This window comes from Sapajus apella, unplaced genomic scaffold (genome assembly GCF_009761245.1).
Source record: "Sapajus apella isolate SASKATOON/1434 unplaced genomic scaffold, GSC_monkey_1.0 scaffold37, whole genome shotgun sequence".
Taxonomy (NCBI): domain Eukaryota; kingdom Metazoa; phylum Chordata; class Mammalia; order Primates; family Cebidae; genus Sapajus; species Sapajus apella.
This window is the reverse complement of record NW_022436977.1, coordinates 13,843,547-13,855,962: the sequence shown is the minus strand read 5'-3', so window position 1 is coordinate 13,855,962 and position 12,416 is coordinate 13,843,547. Positions and strand designations below refer to the sequence as shown.

Genomic DNA, 12,416 nt, shown 5'->3' with positions numbered 1-12,416 from the left:
ATTTTCATCACAGTAATTCAAGAAAAGTTTCTTCTAAAAAGGTTAAAAATTCATAAAAATCTAAAACCACAAACATTTTGAAAACAAGTTAACTTATAAAGACATTCTTAGAATACAGTTAAGATATTAGATCAAAAAGTTTAATATAAGCAAAATAACATTTAATCAGCTGGCAAAGCACCATCCGATAGAAATACAATGCAAACCAAAAACGCAAAACATATTAAGTAATTTTAGATATTTCAGTAGCCATGTTACAAAAGGTAAAAACAGGTAATATTTTAATAAAATATTTTATTTGACTCATCAAATACAAAACAGTATTTCAACAAGTAATATGAAATAAAACTATTAATATTTTTCATTTTTCTATACTAAGACTTAGAAATTTAGTGTGTATTTTACAGCATATCTCAGTTTAGACCGGCCACATTTCAACTGCTCAAATAGCTAATACGGCACTAGTGGCTACTCTATAAAACAGCATATATCTAGAGTTACCACTGCAGATCACACTTTTGGAATTGTATTTACTGCATACTGTATTGACAGACAGAAACATTTAAAAATAAAAGCTCCTTTAATCTGAAGCAACAGACCTACAGTTCAGTAACATGCAACTATAACTTTATATAAAACTTTGTATAGTTCTAAGAGCAATGTAGTATAAAATTTATAGCCTTTCTCATACATTTCCATGTAGAAGGAAAACATAATGCCCTTAAATAGAAGCTCTCAAATATGCATTTGCCAACACAGAGCCTGCCTCAAAATACTTCTAAGCCACGTAGGGGAAAAGGGAAAAGAAAATATTCAAGTTAGAAGAAAAAGTGTCCTCCTTAGCACAGGACAAAAAAGTCTACAAGGGTAGAAAACAAGATATGCTGAGATATAAAGAAGATTTTGTAAAAATATATTTAAAGGAGGTTATAAAGAAGAGTTGGAAAGAAAGAAAAAGAGTTAAACTGTGAAGTGAGGGAAATTATACTAACTTACCAGGCTGCCACCACTTATGATAGGTACCAGCTTCAACCAAAGCTCTAATTTACTGGGAACTCTTATATTCTAGACAAAGATGCTCAGAAATAGTTGTTAATACCCTTAGAATCACATAGTCCCAATTCAAAAAATAGTACCTTATATTTCTATTCCAATTAAGAAGTATTTTAAAGGCAATGTGAAATAATATAAAAAACAGGTTATAAAAGTAGTTCCACTTTTCTATTTATTTACCTGACTTCAACATTTATGGGAAATAAAACTTTATCCTTTACCTGTGGCAGGGTTGATGCTTGCTGCAATATGAAAATGACAGAGTGCATTTGCATGGTGGGAAATGTGTCTTTGAACTTCATGCATTGCTGTCTGGTCAGGCAATAATTGAGCATGAGTTACAAGAACAGAAGACCTCCTTTGTCCTTTCCTTAAATTTTTCAAATGGTGTATTGTCTAAAATAGAAAAACAGTTGCTGAGTCCCACTCCAGAAGGTCTAATAAATGCCAACCAAAGTACTCTTGATTATTAAGAAATTTAAGATTTTTCTCTCCATAAAAACTGATCATTTTAAAGGAAATTTTCTAAATAACAGAACTATTTTGGATGTATTATCTACAGTTCTTATAAACTTTATAGTTCAAGGTAAAAAGTAGTGTGCAAAGTACTTATTCGTGGCATCTACAAAACATGAAAAAAAATTCCCATTAATATTAGGAGGCCCAAAGATTTTTTTTTCGGGATATCCTAGTACTGAGACAGAAAATAATAGTAAAGAAAAAAAATTCCTGAGTCTTCCTACCAGGAAGAATATTGCCTCTCCAATATTGACTCTCACTTAGAATTAAACGGCCAGCTAAACAATCAAATTTATGATATCTATTATAAAGAACTAAACAGGGTATGAAAATATAGAATAACAAGGGGAACCTACTTGAATAGGAGTAGACAAGGAAAGACTTCATTTATTTAAATTGTTTTCAACAATTTATAATTTGGATTTAAATTGAGATAAATCTATAAGATTAAAATTCTTCATTAGCATGCATGATCATGTGGACTATTTTAGACATGGGGCCATGTCATTCTTGGCATGATCTTTTCTCCATATCACAGCCCCACCTCACAGTAATTCCTTATTCTGTAACTTAACCCACTCCCAAGACCATATTTCATAATATGTTTGTATTATTTTCCTTTGTTCCCCACATTCAATTAAATAAAGTATAACATGTTATCAATTCTTTCTTCATTAAAGTAACATTTCTGGTATATCCTCTCTATTTCTACAGCCCTTCTCAATTTGCATAAGGAAAATAGTATCAGATCAAAGGTGTGTCCCCCGCCTCTGGTCTCTCCACTACCTGAGTTGCTTATTGCTTTGATAATAGGGTTAAGATGGACATTAGAGACCCCGTGGTCCAAACTGCCTATAAAATTACTTTCACTGGATCTTTGACATTTACCATTTTTTAAAATTAGATTGACAAGACTGATCTAATACTGGCTATTTTCTCCTAGAAACAGACAGTATAACTTAAGAATACATACAATTATATAGAACTAACAGTTAAATAGGAAAGGATAGGATGTCAGAAAGCAAAGTAGCTAGTGCGACAATTATGCTTTTTCTCTTAAAAACTATCTTAACATATTAATTAATATTACTAAAAGACAGTAAAAACTTGTCAAATCACTGATTACGTATTTACTTATATTTCTGTTCTATTTTACATGGCACTAATTCAATGTAGTGAACACTTTAAAAGCAATATATCAGGTACCGTAGAGGATACAAAGATATCTAAAAGTCCTTAGTTTCCAAAGGCTCATGTGTAATTTAAAGATAAAATATGTTACACAAGTATAAGTAAATGATCATAAATGTCCAGTTAGAAATTAAGTACTTTCCCCTACTAAATATCAATATCAAAATAAAAGATAACTTTAACTGTTTTGACATCAGCTTTCAATTTCACTTACATTTTAAGTATTTTTTAAAATGTAAAAATAGTGCCTAAATAGTGATATAGTTTAGATAACATCTGATCCTGCTCAAATCTCATGTTGAATTGTAATCCCCAATACTTGAGGTAGGGCCTGGTGAAAGCTGTTTGGGTCATGGGGCGAATCCCTCATGGCCTGGTGTTGATATTGTCTTTGCAATAGTGAGTGAGTTCCTATAAGAACTCACTCATGTAAAAGCGTGTGGCACCTCCCCACAACTCTCTCTTGTTCCTGCTTTCACCATGTGATGTGCCAGCTCCTGCTTCACCTTCTGCCTTGGGTAAAAGCTCCCTGCGGGCTCCACAGAAGCCAACCAGATCCTGGTGCCATGCTTCTATAGAACTGTAGCCAATTAAACCTCTTTTCATTATAGATCACCCATTTTCAGATGTTTCTTCATAGCAGTGCAAGAATAGCCTAATACAGACAATATCAGAGCAAGCCTACTTCATATAAAACTTGAAAGGCCCATATCCTTAACCTATCAAAGTTGTACAATATTTCTGCTTGGTAAAATAGCAAAGCCACTTGGACTACGCAACCATTAAACTGTTAATGTAAATATACAATGTAAAAGTATAGTCAACATAGAGTGTAAACAAATTAAGTATAAAAAATGCTATAAAATATTACTGCATAATACGAACTCAATCTTAGAAAGAAAATTACACATATATACATGACTAGAATAGTTGAAATATAAATTCCATATTTCTTCTCCTTTTCTTAATCCAATTCTAGACTAAGCATACATTCCTTGAATAATAAAAACAGTCACAAGAAAAATAGTAATCTAAGTTTACTATAACAAATTTCTGACAATTTAAAATAATGCATATATTTTACAGTATTACCTAATCATATGGGACACGATCATTTGTGCTATATGTTATAATCTAATTTCTTATAAAGCACTTTCATTTCATACTCCATTTAAAAATTAGAAAAATTATTTTCGTTTTCAAAATATTCAATCATGGAAGCTGCAAAGCAGTTCACTTGCATCTACTATTTTAATAAACATCTTTATTTTAAGGAACAAAATAGTCATTTTTAACTAGAACAATAAAATTTTAATCTTTATGAAACAAAAGCAAAATATTTTTTAACTACAACTAATTTCAACAACTTTTACATATTTTATTCTTACTCCTATAGATTTTCACATTTGACATGTAAAACAGAAGAATTAAAATTATATTATGTAGAACTTGCACATAAAGTGTCAATTAAAAAAAATTTTAATGATAATATTTACCTATACAACATGTCTGACATCATTACTATCTGTATTTGGCTTTTTAATGGAATAAATAAGTCTTACAAGCATGAATGAGAATTTATTGCTATTAATTTCACTCATTACAGGTACTATGTGTGCCATCTGCATGTTTATGAATTTCCACGAGGCTCACATTATCTTCAGAATTCATTTACCATTTTAAATAATATAATACCTCAAGAGCATGCTGTATTCTGTCTTTGTGTCTTCCAGCATGAGAAAGGTTGCTGGCAATGCTAGAAGTGGTAGTCTCACAAATCTGCTCACCCAAAAGACAGTCTTCTGGTAATAAAGTTTCTGCCCAGAGCCGGCACACACCATCATAACATGAAGTTAATAACACATTACAGACAGAACCCCTAACAACAAAAAGAAATAAATAAAGGTTAATATGAATATCAATTCCATCAATTAAAGGCTGTTAATATTTCGTTCTTCATGCATAAAGATAACATTAGTGCAAAACAATATGGAAAAAAGGAATCAGTCAAAGAGTTTGAAATCATATATGGTACTACTGTGAACATCATTAAGAACAGGGAAATGGTTTTGAAAAAAGAAATCGAAATTATTGCCAAATTATACATGCAGGCTCTAGAGGATTACTGGTATCTCCTAAACAAAACATACAAACTAAACAGCAAAAGAAAACCTAATCACTGCAAATTACAGAATGAACATAACAAAAGATCATTAAATGTAATTAAACTATCTGGCTTACGGCAGTAGTTTCATCACTTTACATCATCCTTCCTATAATCCAAACAGTTACAAACAATCATCTTCATCATAAAACTGTAAGGGGAATATCATTTCAAACTATAACTCCATTTTTATTAAGTTAAAATAAGCAAAAATAGCATGGCATGGAGCAGCTAAAGTAACTTACCTGTTTGCTACAAAATAACAAAAAACCCTTCTCCCTTTGAAAGAATGTTCACATAGAATCTGAGCCAAAAGTATTTTGCAAATTGATACAGATGACTTAAGCAGAATAGACTTTTTTATTTAGATTCAAAAATATATAAATTTCCCATGTTATGATTTGCTGAGCATCTCTACCATGTGTTCTGTATTTCCTAACAGGCATACACAATTCTCAGATATATTTTGTAGGCGAAATAACCCTCCCTCAAGAACCAACTAGATTTCTAAGCAAGCTTCTGAGTACCCAACAGCTTTCTTAGACCTGTATGTAATACAGGAATCACTTGTATAAGCTGTTTTGCAGTTTATTTAACCTTCTAAATACCTTTAAGAGGTGCCACGACGATGAGGAAAAAAATGTGTAATAAAAAATCCTTTGAGAAGCTTCTGTTGACACAGGCTTCAGATTTAAACAACAACAAAAAAAGCACAACGTGTCCACTTTTTTCACAGTACAGTATATGCTTTAACACCATATATTTTACTGATAGTTTTTTACCGATATGTTTCTCTTCAATGTGTGCTTTCCTGTTACTTGCAAATATTTTCTTGCTAGCATCTGCTAGTATCACAGCTACTACTAACAATTTCATTGCCTGAACACAAAGTATGAGCAAAGGCCTGTACTAAGCCCTTTGTACCCACAAACTACATTTTAGTTTCACAATAACTCTCTGAGGTAGGTACTGTTACTACCCACCTTCTACAGAAAGAAAAACTGAGGCATAAACAGGTTAAGAAATTTAGTTAAAAACTCATGAAGTTAACAGTAGGATTTAATTTCAGGCAGCCTGATGGCAGAGCCGATGCTATTAACCGCCACCATGTAAATAAACTAAAATGACTTTATTTTCATTATTTTTATAAACATATAAGGATACAAACTAAAGCTGTATGATTCATTTATCTAACCTTGGCATATACTTGCTAGTTTTACGCCATGAAAAACCTGTCACAGCTCGGGGATGTGCCAAGTAAACAAAGGAAAATTGGGTAGGAGACTGTCTCCTTTTCACTTCATGATGATCCTGAGGTATAATTGAAGACTTCCAACCAGTCATAGGGTACCACACTTTCAAAAGACAATCATCCTGAAAAACATATAGGTCAATATAAAGTTAATTTGTATACACAATTTAAAATTAATACACAATTAATACAATTAATTTTGAAAAGTGAATACACAATTCAAAATTTAAGTGGTTTGAATAAGTTTTAAAAATCAAGCTATATCTAAAAACTAATGTGTGACATACATAATACAAACCTTATCTTAAAATTATGTTTATTATTTTAAAGAATAATATTCTTGAAAAATAAATGAACAGTCTGTTCACTATCAATCTTTTCTGTGTGATAATGTTTTCCAAATGCAGACTGATGTCAAGTTTCCCCATTTACACATAAATTGGTCACTGCAGAGAACAGACTGATGCTAGCCCCTTGCATAAGTTAGTTAAGAAAGGATTACAAAGATCCATGTTGTCTTTTCAGTCACTGTTACTATCATCCTTTCATTTTTGAAGTGGTCTGTAAACAGTGAAACCCTTCACCTTTCACCTCATGAATTTCTGAATTGTTTCTGGCTCTAAAGTAGGAATCAGCAAACTTTTCTGCCAAGGGCCAGATGGTAAATAAGTTAGGCTTTGCGGGCTATACAGATCAATAACACAGATTCTTCTTTTTTTATCTTACAACCTTTTAAAAAGGCAAAAACCATTCTACTCTACTCTACTCTAAATGATGAGAAAGCATGCAAGTGGCTGTCAGGAACCACCTCTATGCCCACCTAAAATATTTACAAGTATAATAACGGGCACTGACTTAATCATTTTACTTAGTTCTAATAATTTAATTAAAGGCTAGATAATTTTATTTTCTTTCACAGAAACTATCTGCTTTATAGTGCTTTATAATCAATAAAATAATAATCTTCATGCTATGTTGAAGAAGATACTTGGAGGAAATCAACTAGCATCATTGTTAAGTGGTTATCATTTTCACATCATCAAATTTATAGCATATTCTATGGCAATGGTTTCACACTATGTAACACAGAAATTCCAGAAGTACCTAAGAGCCCCTCAGAAGTCACAGTGGAAATACAAAGAGCCCCACAAGCAGGTGATACTCTAGCCCTTCTCCCATTCCCAACAATCTCCCCCTCAAACGAAGCAGTCCTCTTTCAACTCTAACTGTAAAACCACAACAAAATTAAATTAGTAACTGATAACAGAAAGATATCTAGAAAATTCTCAAATATTTGAAAACTAAAAACTTCTAAATTACAGGGGAAATTTTAAAATATGTTGAAAATATGAATGAAAATGAAAGTACAACAGATCAAAATTGGGGAGTTACAGTTACCCAGTGCATGGGGGAAATTCCTAGCTTTTCTTTTAGTTTACTTTTGTTTAGTGTTTTGTGTTATTTATGTATTTAACTTCCATAGGTTTGGGGAAAACCTATGGTTTTCTGTGGTATCTGGTTACATGAGTAAATTCTTTAGCGGTGAATTGTGAGATTTTGGTGCACCCATCACCCAAGCAGTATACACTGTACCCAATTTGTAGTCTTTTATCCCTCACCCTCCTTCCACCCTTTCCCCACAGCCCCCAAAGTCCACTGTATCACTGTTATGCCTTTGCATCCTCGGAGCTTAGCTCCCACTTATGAATGAGAACATACAATGTTTGGTTTTCTATTCCTGAGTTACTTCACTTAGAATAATGGTCTCTGATCTCATCCTGGTTGCTGCAAATGTCATTATTTCATTCCTTTTTATGGCTGAATAGCATTCCATGGAATATACATACCACAATTTCTTTATCCATTCATTGACCGATGGGCATTTGGGCTGCTTCTATATTTTCGCAGCTGCAAATTGTGCTGCTATAAACATGCATGTGCAAGTATCTTTTTCATATAATGACTTATTTTCCTCTCAGTAGATACCCAATAGTGGATAACTGGATCACATGTAGTTCTACTTTTGTTCTTTAAAAAATTTCCACGCTGTTTTCCATAGTGGTTGTACTAGTTTACATTCCCAACAGCAGTGTAAAAGTGGTCCCTTTATACTGCATCCCCACCACCATCTATTATTTTTTGATTTTTTGATTATGGCCATTCTTGCAGGAGTAAAGCGGTATTGCATTGTGGTTCTGGTTTGCATGTCCCTGATCATTAGTGATGTTACGCTTTTTTCATATGTTAGTTGGCCTTTTGTATATCTTCTTTTGAGAACTGTCTATTCATGTCCTTAGTCCATTTTTTGATGGGATAGTTTGGTTTTTTCCTTGCTAATTTGTTTCAGTTCCTTGTAGATTCTAGATATTAGTCCTTTGTCAGATGTATAGATTGGGAGTATTTTCTCCCACTCTGTGAACTGTCTTTCTGCTCTGCTATTTCATTTACTGTGTAGAAACTCCAGGAAAGGACATGACAAAAAAAAAAAGGAAATTACAGACCAATATCCCTGAAGAACAGAGATAAAAAAATCCTTAACAAGATGCTAGCTAACCAAATCCAACAGCATATCAAAAAGATTATCTACCATGATCAAGTAAGTTTCATACCAGGGATGCAGGGATGGTTTAACATTTTCAAGTCAATAAATGTGATACACCACAGAAACAGAATTAAAAACAAAAATCACGTGATCATCTCAATTGATGCACAAAAAGCACTCGAAAAAAACCAGTATCCCTTTATGATTAAAACCCTCAGCAAAATCAGCATAGAAGGGACATATCTTAAGGTAATAAAAGCCATCTATGACAAGCCCACAGCCAACATAATAATGAATGGGGAAAAGTTGAAAGCATTCTCTGAGAACTGGAACAAGACAAAGATGTCCCTCTCACCACTTTTTTTTTTTTTTTTTTTTTTTTTGAGACAGAGTCTTGTTCTGTCACTCAGGCTAGAGTACAGTGGCACAATCTCAGCTCACTGCAACCTCCGCCTCCCAGGTTCAAGCGATTCTCCTGCTTCAGCCTCCTGAGGTAGCTGGGATTACAGGCACCTACCACTGCGCCCAGCTAATTTTTGTATTTTTAGTAGAGATGGGGTTTCACCATCTCGGCCAGGCTGGTCTCGAACTCCTGACCTGTGATTCACCCGCCTCAGCCTCCCAAAGTATTGGGATTACCGGCGTGAGCCACTGTGCCCAGCCTCTCATTACTTCTATTCAACATAGTACTGAAAGTCCTAGCCAGAGCAATTAGACAACAGAAAGAAATAAAGGGCATCGAAATTGGTAAAGAGGAAGTCAAACTGTTGCTGTTAAAGACTCCTCCAAAAAGCTCCTAGAACTGATCAACGAATTCAGGAAAGTTTCAGGATAAAAATTAATGTACACAAATCAGTACCTATACACCAACAGCGACCAAGCTAAGAATCGAATCAATAACTCAACATGTTTTACAATAGCTACAAAAAAAATAATAAAATACTTAGGCATATATCCAACCAAGGAGGTGAAAGTCCTCTACAAGAAAAACTACAAAACACTGCTAAAAGAAATCAATGACCATACAAACAAGTGGGAACGCATCCCATGCTTCTGGATGAGTAGAATCGACACTGTGAAAATGACCACACTGCCAAAGGCAATCTACAAATTCAATGCAATTCCCATCAAAATAGCACCATCATTCTTTACAGAACTAGAAAAAACAGTCCTAAAATTCATATGGAATCAAAAAAGGGCCCACATGGATAAAACAAGACTAAGCAAAAAGAACAAATCTGAAGGCATCATATTACCTGATTTCAAACTATACTATAAGGCCATAGTCACCAAAACAGCATGGTACTAGTATAAAAATGGACACATAGACCAATGGAACAGAATAGAGAACACAGAAATAAAGTCAAATACTTAGAGCCAACTGATCTTCAACCAAGCAAATGAAAACACGGTGGAGAAAGGACACCCTATTCAACAATGGTGCAGGGAAAATTGACAAGCCATATGTAGAAGCATGAAACTGGATCCTCATCTCTCACCTTATACAAAAATCAACTCAAGATAGATCAAGGACTTAAATCTAAGACCTGAAACCATAAAAATGTTAGAAGATGGTTATCAGAAAAACCCTTCTGGACATTGGCTTAGGGAAAGACTTCATGACCAAGAAGTCAAAAGCAAGTACAACAAAAACAATGATAAATACATGGGAAATTCATAGCTTTAAAAGCTTATATTAGAAAAGAAGAAGGTCTCAAATCAATGGTCTAAGCTTAACATGGCAATCTATGATATATTAAGAAATCAGGTTAAGCACATGATCTTATCTGAACATGTGTGAATGCACACACATTTCTGTATGGTTTACACAGGCATCAAATAGTCAGGATATGTATTTAAGAGAAAACAAGGACCGTTTTTTAATTGGGGGCTGAGCTATTTGGTAGAAGAATTTTATTTTCTCTGCATGTTCTTTATACTAAGACCATATTATGTTAAAAAACAGTAAAGATATTTCCACTTTGAAGGGACAAAAAGGTTGACAAGTTAATCTTTAAATAAAGCACTGAATCCAGAAACAGAGAAGCATGCTCAAGAGGAGAAAAAGCTTCTGGGTACACTCTGTAGCTCTCTCCTATCTTCCCTGCCAAAATAACCCTCTTCAAGAAATTTTCTCATCTTAGCCCTTGCAAAACCCAGTTTTTCACTCAAAGGCATAATCTTCTCTCAAAGAAACTGCTTCATTTTTGATTATAAATTGACAATTTATAATTGTATAAATTTACAGAGTATGAAGTGATTTTATAATTCATGAATATAACATGATAATTACATCCATCACCTCACATACTTAATTTTATGATAAGAATACTTGAAATTTACTCTTAGCAATTTAAAAATATACAATATTCTATTACTAACAATATTCACCATGTTGAGCAAAAGAACTCAAAAAAAGAAAGCTATATTCCCTGTTTTTTGAAAAAAACAGAATACCTTAAATTACTTGCAAATTTTACAAAATAACCAAGTGTTATTTTTTAAAGTGTTCTAATATAAACTTTATGAACATAAACAGAATTTCAACAAACATCTCCTAGTACGCACACCAGAGAAAACCAATTATTGAGGTAAAGATTTAATCAGGTATGTCTTGTAGGGGAGAGAAGGCTCTGTAGCAAGTAAGACTTTATTTTAAGCTTAAATAGAAATTTAAAATGCTCTTAAGCCTAAGAAAAATTTAATTTACCACATTTATAAAAAAAATAGATCTTACCAGCCAAAGTGCTCAATGAACTGTAATATTAAAAATCCTGGAAGTAATTGAATTTGAGTCTCACAACACCTGAAATAAAATCCTGCCATGTGTAGCAGAGGCGGTGGAAAATGCCTTCTAGTGGGAGATCCACACAGTGACCATCTGTTTTATCAACTCAAATTTGGCTTTATTAACAGAAGCAGAACAGACTGTACCAAAAAAAAACCAAACAAACAAAAAAACTGCCTAATATCCCAAAGTTTTTTTCTGTTCTTTTTATCAGGATAATCTTAATCAGATGTGGTATATTCAAAAAATGTGAGAAAACAGCTTTTTAAATCCAAGACACATTTGCTTAACCTCCATAGGATCCTTACCAGTAAAGCATTCTTATCTTTCCCTAAGAATTATGAAACAGTTAACTCTTAGGATAACTGAGTGTAAGCAGCTTAGGGAGATGTGACTAACACGATGAAAAAATACTCAATAATCTAGAAAATAAAATTTTTGTGGGCATTTTTATTTTTATTTTGTGGGCATTCATATGTCTCTTTTAGGGAAGGGTAGCCATCCTGTAGTTTGTATCAAGGTATTATTCTTAATTCAATCTAATTACATATATTTCAATATGTTTCATAAGAACCAATAACTATACATTTGATCATGTCCAGATACAGATTCATTAAAGAGCCAAATTTCCCTCTAAGGAAACTCAATGGCTTTCCAACCATTCTCAGGCTTAAAAACAAAATCAGTCTTCAACATACTAATAGATAATAACAATGTGCCATTAACTGCCTGTACAACTATGAAACAGTCACAAGATTCACTCAAACAATAAGTATTTATTGAATGCAGCTACTGTGTGAATGGCTGGGTATACAGTTGCGGCAGAGGAGGAACAGAAATAATAAAATATTATTTCCTAATCGCACAGAGCTTATTCTCTAGAAAAGAAGACAATATTAAGGTTATA

General features: G+C 33.2%; 1 protein-coding gene across 6 annotated transcripts in view; it reads right to left on the bottom strand.

The window, feature by feature from the left end:
- Positions 1–12,416, bottom strand: part of DMXL2 (Dmx like 2) — a 173,120-nt gene that overhangs the window by 102,203 nt on the left and 58,501 nt on the right. For all 6 annotated transcript variants that reach the window (XM_032297460.1, XM_032297461.1, XM_032297463.1 and 3 more), the window contains 3 exons: positions 6,123–6,301; positions 4,459–4,642; positions 1,275–1,449 (listed from right to left, as the gene is read on the bottom strand). In XM_032297460.1, the coding sequence (XP_032153351.1) occupies positions 1,275–1,449; positions 4,459–4,642; positions 6,123–6,301 (538 nt within the window). The remainder of the gene's footprint in view (positions 1–1,274; positions 1,450–4,458; positions 4,643–6,122; positions 6,302–12,416) is intronic.